An 18,293-nucleotide genomic window follows, 5' to 3' on the forward strand; every position below is an offset into this window, starting at 1 on the left:
CGCACCAGATGGCACCAAAAGGGCAGCTCAAGGGTTTCGATGTCTTAAATGGAACTTAGCATCAAGCAGATGACACATGCTATGGAGTAAGAACAAATGTTAGCGTTCCTCGGGATGGTTTGTGCACTGCAACACCTCGTACTGCAGGTTAAACTGGGCTTTGCTGTCATCACCAATAAATTAAGTTCGTCCTTGCAATGCGATCATTTCACCACAAGCATCTCATGGTTAAGACCAAGAGCCCAGTGAGACACTCAAAGTGCCCTGGAATGGTTTCAGGTCTCTGCAAAGGCAGTGAGAAACCCAAGCAAACCTGAAAATACCATGTGGTGCCCTCTGGTTCACAAGGTACTTTTATGACTTAAAAAAAAAGCATATGACCAGGGGGATTTATTCTGTGAGTTTTGGGGTTTTTTGAGAGGTGGGGAGGAACCAGTCCCAAAACTCAATGAAACAGTCTTCTTCAACAGGCTTTAAATTGGGCTTTAATTCCCCAAAGTGTAAATATAATGAATAAAAAGGTAGAAGCTAGAAAGCCTAACTACTAAATTGGTAAAAATAATTTTAGATCTCTATTAAAAGTTTACTACACAGTAATTATAGGAGGATATTATGCCTTTCCCAGACTTTCTAAAAATAAACATTTACTTCCTTCGTGCAACCTGCTTCCTAGCAGGTGTGGGAAAAACGCCAGTTTTCATGGGGACAGCATCATCCACCATAATCAACTCAGTTAAAACAGTAATTTGTAAAATCTGCTGCAAATATTTTAAATAATTAATCTAGCAAACTTTAGTTCAGCAACTTAATTCTGCAGTTTTCCTTTAAACGTTCTTGCCCTTTGTAAGATTTTTCTCAAAAAAACCCCCTAAAAACACCTTCTAGCATAAGAGGCAAAAAGGCGTGTAACCCAGTAAAAATTGGCAAGCCAAAAGGTTTATTTTTATTTCTGATTTTATTTCTGATTGCCATATGAAAATTGCCATAGGATGATGGTTCTGTGTTATAATATGCTGCAAGAATAATTCACACAAAATCCTGTCCACGGCACTTGAGGCAATAAAATAACAAAGACTCAGCAAACAAAAACCTTGAAGAATTCAACTTTCTTTTGCTAACAAAATTACAAGAAGGCCCCTATAATTTGCTAGCTCCCATCTTAACAGAAATGCGTCAGAAAGTGAAAAGTGTAGAAATTACTGAACCTTAGGACATAGGAAAACAGTGGCAGCTCTGCCTAGGATATTGAAAATTCAGGTGGGACTGTAGCTTGGGCACCTGTGTAATCATGTTTATATCCTAAAATAGGTGACCAGCTGCAATCTGCAAGAACTTAGAATAAGGCTAAGAGGCTTGTCATGCACTGACATGTTGAGCTGAAAGCACAGAACAAGTGCAATAATGGCCAGGGCCTTGCTGTAACACAGGCAAGAGGTCTGCTGTGCCATTTCTAACATAACTGCCAAGCTGTGGTCTTTTTTTACTAAAGCAAAGCTGGCCACTTATCTTAAGAATTCGATTATCACCATCTAATGGGATTTGACAGCACTGACAGGAGTTCATATAGGCTTACAAAGGAAAAGATCTGAAAACTCCAGAATTCAAAGGTAGTCCTTCCTCCCATTTACCATTGCTATGCTTTGTTGGTGTGCAAAAGTGCACCAAAACCTCAGAACAGATTTTAATATTTGCCCATGTCTCGTTAACACACTGCAGTCTTCAAATTTACACAGAGCTGCAGTTCTCCTGTTTTTTGTTTGTTTTTTTTTTTTTTTTGTCTCAAGCGTCACTCATCTAACTTAGCATGACAGCTGAGAAACGATGTCAGATGCCTTTACAGTTCAGTTTAAAAAACATCCTCTACCTGGTATCTCTGCGGTGATTGTCTTGCTGCTCCCTGAAACCTCTTCGTCGTCATCGGATGAGCTGGTGCTGGAGTCGCAGGTCAGGTCGCTGTCGCTGGTGCTGCTGTCCTGCAGCAGGTTGTACTTCTTGCGAGCAGCTGCCTCCCGCTTCTGCCTCAGGAGCCGGATCCTCTCTTTGTGCTTTTGGCTTCGGTGACCCTTTGCCTTGGTAACTCGACCGTTCTGCTTATCACTGGACTGTCGGTTTTTCTTGGCAGCCATGGTTGAAGTTTCGCTCTCGGACCTGGATCTCCTGGATTTCCTCCCAGCTGCGGCCCCAGACACTGCAGAAGGGTCTCCCTCTGCGACAGCTTCAGCTTGACAGGGCTCATTCTCTTCTGTGGAAGACAATGTGTCTGAGTCAGCCAAATGCCCACTGGAAGAAGGGGAAAGCATGCACTGATTAGAAGAGTCACTCTCATAAACTCGACTGCCCGTTGGCTTGTCACTCTCCGTGGATGCCAGCTGGGACTCCGAGGAGTCTCGCCTCAGTTCCATCAGCAAGCAAGGCATGGAAGAGAGCACTGCAGAGTCTGCTGGAGTGGGCATGCTGTCCTTCTCAGTTTGTGTCTCGAGCTCTATAGGTCCGTCTTCATCAGGAGCAGTCTCTTGCTTTTCAGAAGCCTTTGGTGGAACTTCTGAATCAGCAAGTTCTTCAGCTTTTCCCACTGCCTCCATCTTCATTGCAGAGCAGAAAGGTCCTCCTGGTATTAAAGCATTGAGCACAGGGTCTGGAAGAGTGGATGAACTATATGTGGTGTTCAGCAATACAGCACCCTGCACAAGAACAGAACAGTAAGAATAATTTAAACAAATAGCTCACTCATCCCTGCTCTTCAGAGTATTACCTGAACAACCCATTGCTTCCAGTTATAGACAGTATGGTTCACAGAATCCCAGAATGGTTTGGGTTGGAAGGGACCTTAAAGCCCATCCAGTTCCACCCCCCCTGCCACGAGCAGAGACACCTTCTACTAGACCAGGTTGATCCAAGCCCCATCCAACCTGGCCTTGGACACTTCCCAGCTTCTCTGGGCAACCTGTGCCAGGGCCTCCTCACCCTCACAGACAACAATTCCTTCCCAATATCCCATCTAACCCTGCCTTCTGCCAGTTTAAAGCCATTCCCCCTTGTCCTGTCCCTCCAGTCCCTTGTCCAAAGTCCCTCTCCAGCTCTCTTGGAGCCCCTTTAGGCACTGGAAGGGACTCTAAGGTCTCCCTGGAGTCTTCTCTTCTTCAGGCTGAACACTCCCAGCTCTCCCAGCCTGGCTCCAGAGCAGAGAATTGTATTTTTCAGTATTGTGTTGGTTTTCTCAGTTTACTTTTTCCTAGTGAACTCATCCTGTTACACTGAACTATTCCTTTGTTTTTACACATCCATGAAAGATGGTACTGGAGACACATTAAACATGGTGCACTTCACTGGAATAATCAAAACAGATCAGAAAATAATAAAAATATTTCTGAACTCCTAGCTTATAAAATTTAATCAATATGTTATAATCAACATATGTCAAACTTCTTTACCTAGACCTTTAAATATATTTTAACAGACAATTTTAGTCCTCCTAACAGCACCAGCTTGAAAATTTCCAGACTTGGCAGTCATCCACCTGGACAGACCACAATATAATTCAGTTTCCATATCTATGGGAAGTCTACTTTCAGCTGAACAGGACCTCAGCCTCATAAAACTACAAAGTTTTTCTGGTGATTTCCAAACTGTACCAACGTGACAGAGGAGAAATTTCATCACTGTGCACAGAAACTGAAGAAGCTGCTGAACATCACAGAGCAAGACTGCAGACACCCTCCTTTTCCAGTGGAACTGCTCTGCCAGTTGACCTGAGGTACAAAAGACTTAAAGAACCGGCAGGAAGTGCTACTAAATTGTCAGAGACAGGGCTATAGGCACTGTCTTTGGAGGCATTAGCTACATGTAACACAGATTTGCTCTCAGGCAAGAACCACCACACTGGTGAGTCCCGTAAAGATGTTTTAGGAGTATCTAACACACCATTTGAGAGCTCCTTGAGCGTCTCCCAAACAAGTCCTGGTTATATGAGTACCTGAAGGCTGACCTAGTTCCTCTCAGATCTGCCAGGAAAGCAGCATCAAGTAGTAGGGGCTGCAAGCATGAAACATTATCCACCCACACCACTATCCTGCATTTTACTTCAGGTTATAATTTAACAAATGGCATTGCTTCAGCGTAAATACAACACCCAAGCTGTTTATCTGATTGATAACTTGCATGTTATCTACCAAAAAATACCTAAAGCTACCTCAAGGAAATTTTGTTTGAGAGATCAATAGTTATCATTCTATCTTCATTATTCACACTTTGCCTTTCACCTAGATTTTCACTTGGAATTCAACACAGAATAAAGATCTTTCAACTACCACATTCGCTTGCAGATCAATGGTATGGAACAAATTCTTTATAGGTTCAAAGTCATAGTAAACAATAAATTTATGGCACTTCAGAAAACAAAGTGTGAGCAAGAAAAAGCAGCAGTAAGATTTAATCTAAAAAAAAAATGCACTTCTGCAGAGAAGGCCAGTCAGTAATTGAGCATCCTGAGGAAACTTGGATGGTTCAGACAGAATTTTTCTGCACCCTGACAGTCCTTCTTCAGTTTCCTGATCCATCCCAAGATGCCTGTTATTGTATGTACACAATTGTACATATGTAATTATATGTATGTAATCTCCAGCACGGTGCTGTGCCAAGCTCAGCTTTGTCCTGTCTGCCCAAACCCACTTTGAAACTCCATTTTTAAAGAATACTAAAACAGTTTGTGCTTCCTTCAGGCTAACGAATGAAATGCTGTGTGGTGCAAGAGGACCATGAAAATAGTTAAAGGACAGGAACACCAGTTAAGGAAAGAAAGGTTGGCTTAAATTGGACAACACAAAGAAGATGAAGATGACAAGACTAGGTCTGCTAAATATGAGAGGGAAAAAAGCCACAAACCCAAAACTCCAAAGGGTAAACCCAGCGTTTTCCTTCCAAAAATAATATGCATACTGCACACTGCAGTATGCATAAAATGCATAGTGCAAAATACAGGAACATATATATAAAGAAAAATATTTGTGAATACTTGCACTGAGTAAAACTCTCTTGAAAACAACTTGAAAGAAGAATTTCTGGAGATAGTAACTTAACATAAACAGTAAATATCATGTAGGAACAACTTATTTCCAAGGCCACAGAAAAGCATCGACAAACCCAAATGATGAATACACACGTTATGAGGCATAAATGCATCTCAATACTGCAATTAAACCCGTATTTCTACGTAATTCATTCACAAATCTGCGTTATCCAGTAATTCTCCTACTACAAAGGTAAGTAAACCACAGATTTGACAACTGAACGACTGGCCAAGACTTCTGCACGGTGGGATTTGTGTCGTACCTGGTAGTGCAAATCCCAGCTTTGCTCTGGTCATGCAGTTGGAAATGAAAAACACCTTCTCTAAGAGTTTTGAAATGTACAGACGGGGAAAAGAAAAGTCTGGTCAGACAGGAACCAGAAGCGCATTAGACTGGCCGAATGAAAATATATTTAAATAACCATACTAATAACTGCAGAACAGCTTCTGCCCTATTCAGCCTCTTAGCCCGGGGAGCACAATGAAGAGAGCTTGACACGAAGCTAAAGGGCAGCCAAAGTGAACTACAGGCTTTTTTATACCAACATCCTGCTTGGGAACATCATTTGCCTCACAGCTCCCAAAGGGGGAGTACAACACCTGTACTTGCCTTTTCATGTCTCCGGCCTGATAGCCAGAAAAATCCCCAAAAAACGTTTCATCAACAGGTTGCCACCTTGTTAAAAGTCTAATTATAATAATTTTATAGGTTTTTTTTTTATTTTTAAGTGGGATTTTACTTTAACTACTCCAGCCACACTGGTTTAATCCCTCACACAGCGATCAGTGAATTATATTTTCAGTGAGTTGGCAGCACAGGGCAACAACACTGACATGTGTTTCTTTGTGCATGGGAAAAATACCTGCACTGGTGAGGTTTGTACTCTCTGGGTCCCTTCAACTGGTTATTTAGACATCACCAATTCCAGTATGTATATAAACCACAATTTTGTCTTTCTCTCACTGGAAAAAAAAAAATCTAGCATGACTCAAACAGACTTTGCTGCAGGGAGGAATACAGGCAGTTCAGAGGAAAATATCCACGCCAAGGAAAGCCTTGTCTCAAAGAGTGAAAAAAATGTACTTATTTAGTTATACTTGAGAAATGTATAGATCAGCAAGAAGAGACTATATTAAAAAACCCCCATTCCTTTCTTGCCACTCACTTTTCCTGCAACAGTACTAGAAAAGGTAATCTCAAGGTGGTGCTAGAGAGAGACCATTTTTTTTACTGCAGTGAGAACAAAGCACTGAAGAATAAGTTGTGACGCTTACAGACACAGATGGATACTTAATTACACACTGATTGGAAATGTCATTCTTTCACTAATCGACAGATACCAGACCAATTATTTTAAAAGGCAATTCTGTAAAAACTTCTGTGCTAGATTTCTCCACCAGAAAATACATTATTCTCCAGTCACACACAGAACACACTGGTATGCAGAAATTATTAAACCACTACCTGGAAAACATCTTGAAATTGTGGACTCATTTCTAAAAGCACATCATTTGTACACGAGGAAATCTGAAGTTCAGTTAAGAAATCCAGAAGGATTTTGAAGGTCAGGTTAGCAAAGGCAGCCCAGCCTCTCCAACAGTTGGCTGCCACTAATAAGGATGAGTTTTGTCCCTTACTCTTTTCCCACCTAATTGTGACTGCACAGTCATATTCTCTCCTTTGCACCAGAACCCATTCTTGGGTAGGTTCCTTTAACTAAGCCAGCAGAAATCAAAATGAGAAAGTAAGTGAAATTTTCTGCCACACCCGTCAGGAAGGAGAGAAGGGAGGGTAAGCAGAAACTATCCCTTTAGAAAAAACACAAATCTGATGAAAAGCTACCTGCTGTTTTGTCTCATTACACCCTGAACTCACAGGTTCAGCCTAGACACAGGTGAGGGTCCTGAGCAATCCCTTCCCAGCACTGTTTGCTCTGGGAAGGCATTTTTGCAGATAAAAAAAGTGATTAAAAGCAGAAAAAACCCAGAGCTGACAGGAGCTTCCTAAAGAACAACTATCACGTAATATATACCACTGCACTAAGAGTCTTATTGAAGATGGCAGGTTTCCCACAGCAGAGAGGCATCAGATTATAAAAATAAATAATGAAACAGAGTTGCAGAGCAGCAGATCAGCTGGATGTGGGTGCCTCTGGAGAGGGACCCTGAACAAAGACATCCCCAGGCAATTACACAACTTACGCACCAGCCCCTCAGGCGCGTAGTCTGCGCCTCTTGGCCTCTTTGGTCTGGGGTCTTCCTCCTCTATGTTCATGTCCATGTTCATGTCCATGTCCACGTCCATGCAGGCAGGCTGTTCAACCCCTGCGGAGCTGCAGCTTTTGCTGGTGGTTGTTGTCTCCTGATCTTCTGGTGTGAGCTTCTGGCGCTCACCAGCAGAGTACATATAACTAGAACAGCCCTTGACTCAAGGTAGTCAGCACTGAGCAACAACTAAAACATCGGTGTGTTATCAGTGTTCTAAATGCACCAAAGACAAAACACAGCTCTGTATCAGCTGGTAGGAGGATTACCAAGAAAACTAACTCCATTCCAGAAAAACATCTCAAGGTGTTAAGTTCACAGCTTGCTGTGAACTCTGAGGTTGAAGGCTCCATCAAGTCCAGCTACTCAGGCCAAGCAAACAACAAACTAAATCATGCAGTATTATATATTAACAGTTTTATATATTAACAGTTAGAATGTTCCTCATTCTAGTTACAGCTTATTTAAGCTGAACAAGGAATATCTCTCAACAGCCTGAAATACTTAATAAATACCATGACACCTTAACCTCAGTTGTACATTGTCATTTCAGGCGCTATTTGAATGGATTAATGATAAAGAATGCCCATTTTGTACAAAGCAAACCAGCTCTTTTTTTCAGAAGCTGTGGACAGGACAGATTCTTACTTTGCAGGTACTACACTTTTCACAGCAGCCTGCTGTTAAAATCACTTTAGTTTATTCCTAAAACATTTCCTCTTAATCAGAGTCCAACAAACCACTTCTTTTCCCTGCTTATCACCTTCTTCTGCTGATTCTAGCAATTGCTTAAATGAAAAAAGTTATCTAGCAGAACATTGCCTTTTAGTGTCATTTTAGTTAGTGCTGAAAGAAAACAATTTGGACAACCCACCTCCTCTCACCACTTGCCATTTATTTGCAAGCTGTAATTTTTTTAAAAAATGAGAAACTGTACCTATATTATTGCAGCAAATAACAACATGTATGTTCTTTAGGCTTGTGTGACTACATAAATGAAAAGTTAAACTGTATTGCTGCATACAAGCTAATTGTTCAAAGTACATAGCTAACTGGAGATCCTTCCAGATCCTTCCTGCTCACAGTTCCAATGCCACAAAAGTCAGTTATTTTCATCTAAATCTGAATATATGTTTGATATTTATGTGAAATTAAATACTACAATGGCTTGTTCTTACACAAACAATTATTTCCATCACCAGTGGATTACATTATCTCACGCAGATGAGCACAGATGGAATAAATCAGAGGTGTGAAAGAGGTAATGACAAATGCATACAACACGGGCTAATAAAATTATGTAAAACAGCTGACTATTTTTAAGAATGTAAACACACAGGCAAGCTCGTCAAGAACTCTGAAGGTAATTCGACAGACTGTGTGTCTGGGGATGGTGGGTTAGGAAAGGACAGAAGCAGCACACAGCCTGGGCTGACTGTAAAGCACAGTTCATGTCAGCTTCATAATACAGGAAAAGCTTTTGGCAAAAAACAAAGTTATTCTGTCTTCCGGCAGAAGGACGTGTAACCCAGAAGATGAGAAGTGATAATGAACCTGTCCACTTGCAAAGCTTCACCAAAAACCATGTAGGTGTAGCTGTGTGTTGGTCATGCTTTTTTGTCCCTCCTTGAATTGCCTTGTTTTCCATTAGCTGACACTGAATTAATCAGTGAACTTGCCAGCAACATTCTAGTACAAACAACACATACAGATATCAGAGAAGACAGGGTTTCGGTTGGAAGGGACCTTAAAGATCATCTTGTTCTACCCCCTGCCATGGGCAGGGACATCTCCCACTAGACCAGGTTGCTCCAAGCCCCGTCCAACCTGGCCTTGGACGTTCCAGGGAACGGGGCAGCTACAGTTTCTCAGGGCAAATTGTGCCAGCACCTCACCACTATCAGAGTCAAGGATTTCTTTCTAGTATCTCATCTAAACCTGCCCTCTGTCAGCTTATAGCCATTACCCTACGGCAGAGAGCAACCATTTCTAATTAACTAACACAGCACCCATCCAAATGATTAGACCTCTATCAGAAAAGACTGATCTGCATCCAGATAAATGTAGAAGAAGTACCAATGCTTTCTGGACCTCCCAGCTTGTTCAGTTCCTCCCCAGGATACCATACATTCTTTTTTTTCTTTTTTATTTTCTTGTAAGCATCACACGTACCCGCGCACTTAAAACGAGAGGAGCGAGACCAGCACTCACTCAATTTAGCTCAAGACAGTTGACTCAGCTCTGTGTGGATGTGTGTGCTCGATGCTCTACAGCAGATTTTTCATAACACCGTGCCACCCCCACAGGGATACTATGTAATTTATATAGCGTTCCTTTGAAAATGCTGCCCTAAAGCTGACTCACTGGCATACAATTCTACCTAAGGCACATTTCTGGGAGTGGAGCTGGCTTTTTATCAGATGATTCACAAATCAGGCCTGGTAGCAATCCCAAATAATAGGACCCTTCTGAACCGACAGGGTAAGAGAATTGCAGTGGAAAACAAAAGAAGAAAGGATTAAACTAATGCTCTATTTCAACTGGTTTTGCATAAATAAACGAAGGTTAAAAATAGACTGCACCTACTGGGTGCTCAACAGGCTGCATATACAAATTATCCAAGACTGAATACAAATTACAAATTTGCGTGTTAATACAAAGCTTTGCGGAGCATCCTTTGTAATCTTGAGAAGAAACACTTTTCATCCTGAATAAGAAGCAAGACTTCACATTTAAATACAGGTTTTTGCATTGTAACGTTTAATGCACATATTCTGTCTCTTTCAGAGGAAAGGTAACTACCAGCTATGGTTTAGTTCACAAGTCTGCACACAGGCTTCCCAAAACATTCCCCAGCTGCACTGGAATCCCACAACAAAAATAATCACAGTCCTTGCACACAGATAAAAGCACTGGGCCAGCTGCACTCAACCTGCTGAAAAATCTCACTTCTTTATCATAGCGAACCCATTTTTCTCACAGGCACAGCAATTCAAAGTCTGCAACGCTCTCTACTCCAAAAATTAGAGTGGGCATATCTTTACTACTACCTGTTCCAAGTGACTGACTTTTAATTTTTTTCTATCAACAAAACCAGTGGCAGAAATCAATGCTAGGGTAGCCATGCTTTGTTTCTTTTTCTCTCTGCTATGTATTAGCTTGCAGAAGATCACCCTACTGAGAATCATCACACAGATGGACCACCTTTTTCTAAGATACTGAGTTTAACAAATCTTTCCACTTTACCTACCCATTCCTGTTACCAGAAGGAAATGTATTCAGTGCTTCCTCACTCTGTATAAACAGGCCTCCTCTTCTCAAGAAATGTTGGTCTATTGTTCTACCTTGGTCAAGAATGCTCACAGTAAAGCCGTATCTTAAATTGCCTGAGTATAACAGCAGCAAATTAATCCTAATTTTCAGAGCACGTCTTAAGAAGAGTTTATCTGAAAATAATCAACATTGTGTTATTCACCAATAGCTCCAAACGGCAGGTCAGGACAACTGCAATGTAACTTCAAAGCAGTAATTCCATATCAGCAGTGCAGTAGTCCCAAGATCACAAAGACTGGAAAATACCTCTAAGATCATCCAGCCTAAGATCTTCAACCCAGCACCACCACCATATTCACCACTAAACCATGTCCTCCAGTGCCATACCTGGGATGGTGACTCCACCATTTCACCATCTTCACTCCTCCACTTCCCTAGGATTCATTCTAGAAGGGCTTGTGCTGTCTCCCACAAAAATCAAAGCCAGTCCAGCATGGACAGGCGCAAATGTCCCTTGCTTTTTGTGCTGCTTGGAAACCTCGAGGCACCGATGAGTGCCATGGGACATGGGCTGCATGGAGCCTTTAATCCATCCCACAGATCAGTGCCACTGAAAAGAGACAGACCTGCCTCCCCCTAGGGCTGTGAGCACCCACCAGCTCCGGTAACTCCACCTCCCAAGGGAAAGCTGTGCACCTGGGCTGAGATCAGAGCCAGGATCCAGAGGGGCAGCAGGAAACCTTACACAGCAGGCAGCAGCCATAGGCCTGGAGCAAGGCAGAGCGCTGGGGATTCACCAGGTCTTGCCAAACACTGCTCCAGAATTGCACAACCCTTGACATCAGGACAAGAGATGCTCTCAGGAGATAAGTTTGTCTTGTTTTGTCGAGTTCTGTGTAAAGTTCCTTTCCAGGGCCCCTGGTGCCCACCTAACCAAAACTAGCACCTCCTGGTCTGTCTCCTGGGCACTTCCCAGTGACTCTCCAGCATTTCCCCACCTCTCACAGCCATTCAAGAGCTCAAGGCACTGAACTAGACTTGCTGTGGATTTACAACAGCCATTTAAACAAAGATGAGTTATGAGATACTAAGTAACTCTACAGTTTATAAATATTTTATGATCAGACCTTTTTATGCATCTTTGCCACAGGAAATAAACAAAACCGACCCTCAGGAATTTTAAAGCTTCAAATACTTTAATTCAACACCAATGAATGTCTTTGCCTTAGAGCAGTATCTTCCTGGCACAGAGCAGTAACATACCCATTTTATGGTCTGGCCAGCTGAAGATCAGGTGACGTGCCTAAATTCTACAGACAAGAGCTGCAAGCCCAACAAACCCTGATTCAAGTCATTTTCTCATCCACAAAACCACTAACATTATTAATTCCTTTAATTACTAAGCTAGCAGTATAATCTAAATATTGCAACGTGAATTCTCAGCAGGTATACCACTGAAAAATAAATCGTATCAATACACTAGAGGCAAAGTCACATGGCATTCAAATGATGAAATTCTACAGGAAGATACCCACTGCTGTTGGGCTGTTCTTGACACCAAACCCTTGACCTGTTTTTGGCCAGTAACAAGAGGTGCTGATTGATTTCAGCACCCCCTAGATTGCTAGCAATTGATAGCACAGCCTTTATGTGCCCAAAGTGCTCCTAAAAGAAGAAAGCACTCGTGACACAGGTCTCAGTGTGAAGGAAACACAGGTTGGTTCTACAGATGAACAGAAGCTGCTTTGGGTATTTCAAAACAACAGAACTGACCAGGCCAAAAGCCAGTTACATGTGTGTTTTGAATAATGCCTCTAACATGGGTTTTACTATCAGACTCTTTCTACAGTATTTGCTCCCAGTTGGCAAAGGAGAAGAAATCTGAGCTCAACTTCAAGAGGACAACAGACAGACCAGGAAACAGACATTTCTTTCCCACAACACACAGAAGAACTTTGCATATATTTGACTACAGAAATTAAATAACAGTATGTAACAGGATACCAAGTTACCAGCTACAAAAAGAGAAAAAGAAAATTAAAAGGTAGTTTCAGCAGTGGCCTGCAAGTACTGACAGGAGAAAAAAAAGAACACCACAAAACCACCCTCTCCCCCTCCCAGAAAAAACCCACACGACTTACTTATCCAAAAATAAAAACACCATTTACCCTAAAATTATTTGTTGCATTATTATTCCTGTTTAGGAGAAAGTGGCTCAGCTGGCAGAACTTTCTTCAGCATAAAACTAATCCTTAGCAACAGCAGACATAAACTATATAAACAACTTTCCCAGCAAAAGGGAGAGATAGATGGAAAAAAGAGCATCAAGTCTGGAGTATTAATTCAACCCCATTCCATTCATTCAACACAGTCTTATTGTTGCTGAAGGGTGGCAAGTTTCATACAGACAAACAGTGAAATCCACTATAGATGTTAAAAAGTAGAAAAAACATTTTCCTCCTGTAAAACAAACAAGGGAAATTGAGGTGAGGTCTATAGCTAATTATTGAGGGCTTATGAAGTGAACTCTGGCAAGATATTCAGTGGATTTCCTTAGCTTAGTTTTATGGTATTCAACAATTTCTTACAGTGAGCAGATCAAAAGCCCATAAATTGCCTTTAAAACTACTTACTAATAACAGTAAGTGGAACCATGAAAAATGAAATTTTGCCTTAAAGGCTTTCCAAAAAATAACGCCCAAAGAAATACAGGGGGTTTTTTATGACTCCTCACAGAGACTGCAGAGTGCTCATCAATAAGTGTTACCAGCTCTGGAGGAACCACGGCCACTGACAACTCAAGTTGTATTTGTCAGCAATGGGCTCATGGACACTGCTACCCACGAGCCCACTCCTTCCCACAATGACAACTTAATTTCCAAAAGACCTCTAATCAAACACAGTGAGGCTCCAGACTACCAGCACTTCATCCAACTTACTTAATTAGGAGACAGCCTCCAAACCATTGTATTTCCAACCACAAATTACGAATTAGTAGACAGCTTCCCTGCGCTACTCTTTAAGAACATTTTTCCCTAAATTGCCAGATTATTTAGAACTGGCTTTCTGGCAAGAGATGGCATTCCAAGAGAGCACGAACCAGGAGAGCTAGCTGAGGAGTCAGGAGAATTACCAGCTGATGTAAAAGCCTCAGTACAAGAGAACAACACTGTCTCAACCTTACCTGGCTACCATAGCATTCCTTTTTGCTTCAGAAAGTTTGACAGCACTGTTGGAGCACGCAGCACCAACCTCACATCGGTACCATGGAAATGCAATATTCCCAATGAAAAACAAATTACTGAAATGGTAATTGCTTCATCATGCAGACAACTGGCATTATAAAGTCTGGCTCTTTCTTATTCCCAGCTCTGCTACTGTGAGTCACTTGGCCTCTACCCATGTTGGATCTGCCTTCTCAAAATAAGTCGTGAAATGCTAATGATCAAGCACCGCGGAACAAGGCATCAGAGCAGAAAGGTAGCAAGAGGAACACTTATCCAATCGAGGTCTGGCTCCTCCTGCTCACTTCCAAGAAATTTTGAAGCACTGAAGCAGAAGAGCATTGTGAAGGACACTACGGAAGCCTCACTATAACGTCAAATCCGTGATTCACATATATTGAAAGAAAAATGCTGGCTTTAAAGTCTCTAAACACCGGAGTCTAATTAAAAAGTGACCACGTGTTCTGTTTAGAATTTAAGAGTTGTCAGATTGAGTACTAACAGCTTTTAAGCAGTCTTTGAGAGCAAACATCACAAGGTGTGATAATACTGAAGCCTGTACTCTATTCTGCTACTTCAATCAGTTTCTGAGCACTGGACAGACAGACTACGTGGTCAAACTGATACAAAACCCCTAAATACCTTCTTAAATAAAAAGGGATATTAGCATGGATCATTCTGAATCTGAAGCTGACTCACCTCATGACCACGGGCAGGTTACTTGACCTCCCTGAGCAGTCAGTAATGCATCTGACACAGAGTAACAGCAACACCTGCGCGACGGAGCCACATCTCATTTCCAGTCCTGAATCACTAATCCACGTGTGCCCCAACTGCAGGGAGCCACTCACGGCCACGGAGAAGCCACTACAGGCTCCATTCAGGCTGGTCAGACACAGGAAGAGGCAACACTAAGGAGTGGGAACAGACAACTATACATTTAAATTCTAACCCTTAAGCAGTAACACCATGCAAGTGACAAGGTATCAGTCCCTCAGCTTAGCTCAAAGACAAACTCTGCTAGAGAAAGCAACTGCAGAGGCTTTTACACTATATGCACATTTCCATTTAAAATCCCTTTCATCTAGTTCTCTTTTTGCTTAGAATTCCACATTTGTACACACTGCACTCACAGACTCAGAACTGCAGTATGCATTAAAAACGTGGAACAGAGATGTGAAAGAAAGCATGGTTTTTGTGCTGATTTGTGTTGTTCAAGTTCCCTGCAATAATATCTGCTGCCACAGATTGGTAACAGTTCTGTGCTAAAGTTAAAGGCTGAACTCCCACTTACGTGCTGACCACTTATCTTGGTTCTGGAAAACCAAAAGTTGTTTCCTTTTCACATAAACCTCAGGTCATCTCAGTTCATCAACACAACTGTATCACACAACTTTAACCCCGAGCTCTTTCCCAGCACTATGCCCTCTCCCAGTGCTGTTTCATTTTCAGTTCCCAATTGCTGCTAATAAGGTTCAAGTGAGCAAAGATGAATTTCAAGTTTTATTACTTCTTTCCCAGAGTGCTTGTTCTGAGGTGCAAGTTACACACTGCTAGCTATTGTGTTTAAATCTTTCACTGTGGTCCAATAAATGTGTTATTAACTCTGCTGCTCAGCTTCTGCCAATGTTTAGAGTTTTCTGAGTGAGTCAACTGCAGAAGCTGAGATTGACCACAAATCCAATTCTGTCAAAACGTACCATGAACTAACTCTGAAATGTTACAGACAATAACACGAAGGTTGCTTGAAACTAACTACTCATTTGGAAATGTCTGCAAAGCTTCTAATATCACTAGATAATGGTGGGCATTTTGGTCAGAGGGTAACCAGCCAGGTGGATTACTTGTTCTGCAGCCACTTTCACTGTGTGGTACGTAGAGACTCCCATCTCATTAACAGATGTTTAAGTGAGATGTTGATATTCAGGTGGGTCACGGGTGGCACATACATCCTTGGTGGAGGAGGCAGTTGATGTGATAACATACAAGAGAAAGTGAAGAAAAGTGAACAGAATCCACACAAAGAAGCCTGCATTTCAAAGGAAAATACACATCAAGGAGATGGGGGGGGGGAGTGCCAGGACAGCCAAGGCAATTATTTCTTGTTGCTCTGATCAACTTACGCCAACTTATCTCCTTGATGTTTAGTGTTCAAAGCCCCTCATGACACTCCATATCTACTTTTTGTTGGTTCAATCTCACCTTACCTCATCAATCCCCACCTCCTCCACAGTGCCCGTTTGTTCAAGGCAGCCACACATCCTTCCTACTTCTCCTTTATCAGTCAGAGCAAGGCTTGCTGTTGTGTGTTGAGCCCGTTCTCAACTGCCTTGTGGTTGGCTTCAGGTTCCTTCCCTTTCCCCCTCCCTCTGCAGGACCCAGTTTAAAGCATCCTGACTGGTTTGTGCACTGTAATTCCCACCAAGGCTCTGTGCACTGAGATGCCCAGGCTGCCCTGCCACACACATCACACATCTGAGTGTGTAAGGCCACAGCCGTCTCCTCTTCCTGATTTCTCAGGAATTTCTCATCCCACCTCTTCACGATGCTGACCAGCAATTAGGCTGAAGAGCAAACAGAAACAGTTGACAGAGCGTAATTACAAATTCAAGTGTTCAAAAATGAGTCAGAACTGCTATCCCCGCACTGGAGGGCGAAAAGCAGCTGCTCAGGCTCACGTACTGCCTTCCATCACACACAGGGTCCCTCCCCCTGGCTCCCCAGACAAAACACCAGTGTCACTGGGACGCCAGAACTACAAAAAGCTGTGTTTTATTAGCTTTCAGTAGCCACATAACCACCCCCACCCCCCTTGGAGTTTCTTGTGCCAGCACCAGGCTGCTCTAAATCAGCAGAGGTGAGAAATACTCAGAATACTTAAAAATTACTGCTGCTGGACAGACGACTTCTCCACACTTCATCTCACTGCTTTGGTATCATACGCATATATAGAAGGGGATGGCTGGGTTTAGCAAACACATGACAAGCAACTTACTGTTCTCCTCAGAGCTTGTTAAGAACCTTTTCCCTCCTCAAAGGCCACGTTTCCCTCCTCCAGGGCAGCAGGGAAAGCTGTGCTGTTGTGACTGCCTGACTTCCAGCTCTTGTACCACAGGAACAGCAATTACAGGTGTTAACTAGGGCAGGAGAACCACACCATGGAGACCTCAGAAGAGCACCATACTCGGTTTTCATCTCAAGGTCAAACATGTTTTTAAAAGGCTTATGCAACATTAAGACACTTTAAGAGAGAGATTTTAAATTTAGCATTTGTTTGTCATTCCAAGGGGAGAGCTATTACTGTTTGTACTTAAACTTTTAGCTTGGAAAGAGGAAATAGGGTAGTCCTTGCTCATAAGGGAAGCTATTACTTGGTGTGATGCTTGACAAGTACCAGAGGAGATGTAAAAACTAAACAGAATCTGCGGGAGGGGGAATTAAAAGAAATTTTACATTTTTAAAGAGATGCTTATGGGTTCAAAGATTTACTTACTCATTTTTAAAAGTTAGAATTACTTGACAATGCAAAAAAAAAAAAAAATCAAACAGGACTGACTTATGCCACAGCATCCTGACACACAAGTTTTTTTCAGCCTTTGAAGTGTTGTTCGGTACTTTGTGCTGGTTTAAAGTGCAAAACTAGTCGTAACCAAGACCTTGTTTAACTAAGTTACTGCAGTTATGGTTTCAACAAGGTACCTACAAACTTTCAGGCAAGTGGCCCTGTCCCACTGTTAACAAACTAAGACACAAGTAGAACTAGATGCTACTTAACAAAGGTGGGAGCAAGGTAAACATTAAAAAAAGAAAAAAAGCCCCGGGAAAGTCTTTAAAAAGCAGCCTTTTAAGTGGTTGTCCAATAACCCCAAGGCAAAGAAAGTTAAAGTACTGGAACTGAGGAAATAGTTAAAAAATTACAAGTCTGCCCAGGCTGCCTTTTTTCCCTTTTTAAAAAGGAACAAGTAGCACAGTTAAGTTTTATATTCCCCTCGGATGGCTGCGTGGCTCAGAGCCACATCTGCAACCCATTAGACGTCAGGAGCTCAAGGGGAACCCGGGACAGATACACAGCGAGCAACTTGAACTTTCTTTCCACATAAAAACCGAGATTCCCACCCATGGAATACACCACCAAAAAACGAAAGAAACAACAACAAAAAAAAAAACCCAGAGAAGAGCAACCCCGGGGCAGTTACACCCGTCGTTATTCCAAGGGGGTTTCTTTCCTCCAACAGCTCACACGACTTGAAAAAGCGTTACGGGGAAAAAAAAAAAAAAGAGAGAGAGAAGCAAAAAAAGGCACTTTGTTTTACAAAAGTCCCGGGGAAAGACCAAGCGGTCCGGAGCTTTCCACCGGGAATCTCCATCCGCTGGGTCAGGGCAGAGCAGCGGCGGGGCTGGACCAGGAGAAGCACCAGGATCAGGACTAGGGGTAGTGCTAGGACAAGGAGCAAGACTCGGAGCAG

At 42.3% G+C, this 18,293-nt stretch overlaps 1 protein-coding gene across 2 annotated transcripts in view; it reads right to left on the reverse strand.

Annotated features, from left to right (window-relative positions):
• The window catches only part of CUNH18orf25 (chromosome unknown C18orf25 homolog), a 44,943-nt gene extending 27,979 nt beyond the window's left edge, over nt 1-16,964 (reverse strand). The window contains exons 1-2 of one of the 2 annotated variants that reach the window (XM_029962142.1): nt 16,823-16,964; nt 1,865-2,681 (exon numbers count right to left, since the gene is read on the reverse strand). In XM_029962142.1, coding sequence (XP_029818002.1) covers nt 1,865-2,588 — 724 coding nt within the window. In that variant the 5' untranslated portion in view covers nt 2,589-2,681; nt 16,823-16,964. Of the gene's footprint in view, nt 1-1,864; nt 2,682-14,526; nt 14,577-16,822 lie in introns of those variants that run through there. The other variant, XM_018078780.2, reaches the window with a different exon arrangement.
• Nucleotides 16,965-18,293: the final 1,329 nt, after the last annotated feature.

This window comes from Manacus vitellinus, unplaced genomic scaffold (genome assembly GCF_001715985.3).
Source record: "Manacus vitellinus isolate BGI_N305 unplaced genomic scaffold, ASM171598v3 scaffold_42_pilon, whole genome shotgun sequence".
In the NCBI taxonomy this organism is placed as follows: domain Eukaryota; kingdom Metazoa; phylum Chordata; class Aves; order Passeriformes; family Pipridae; genus Manacus; species Manacus vitellinus.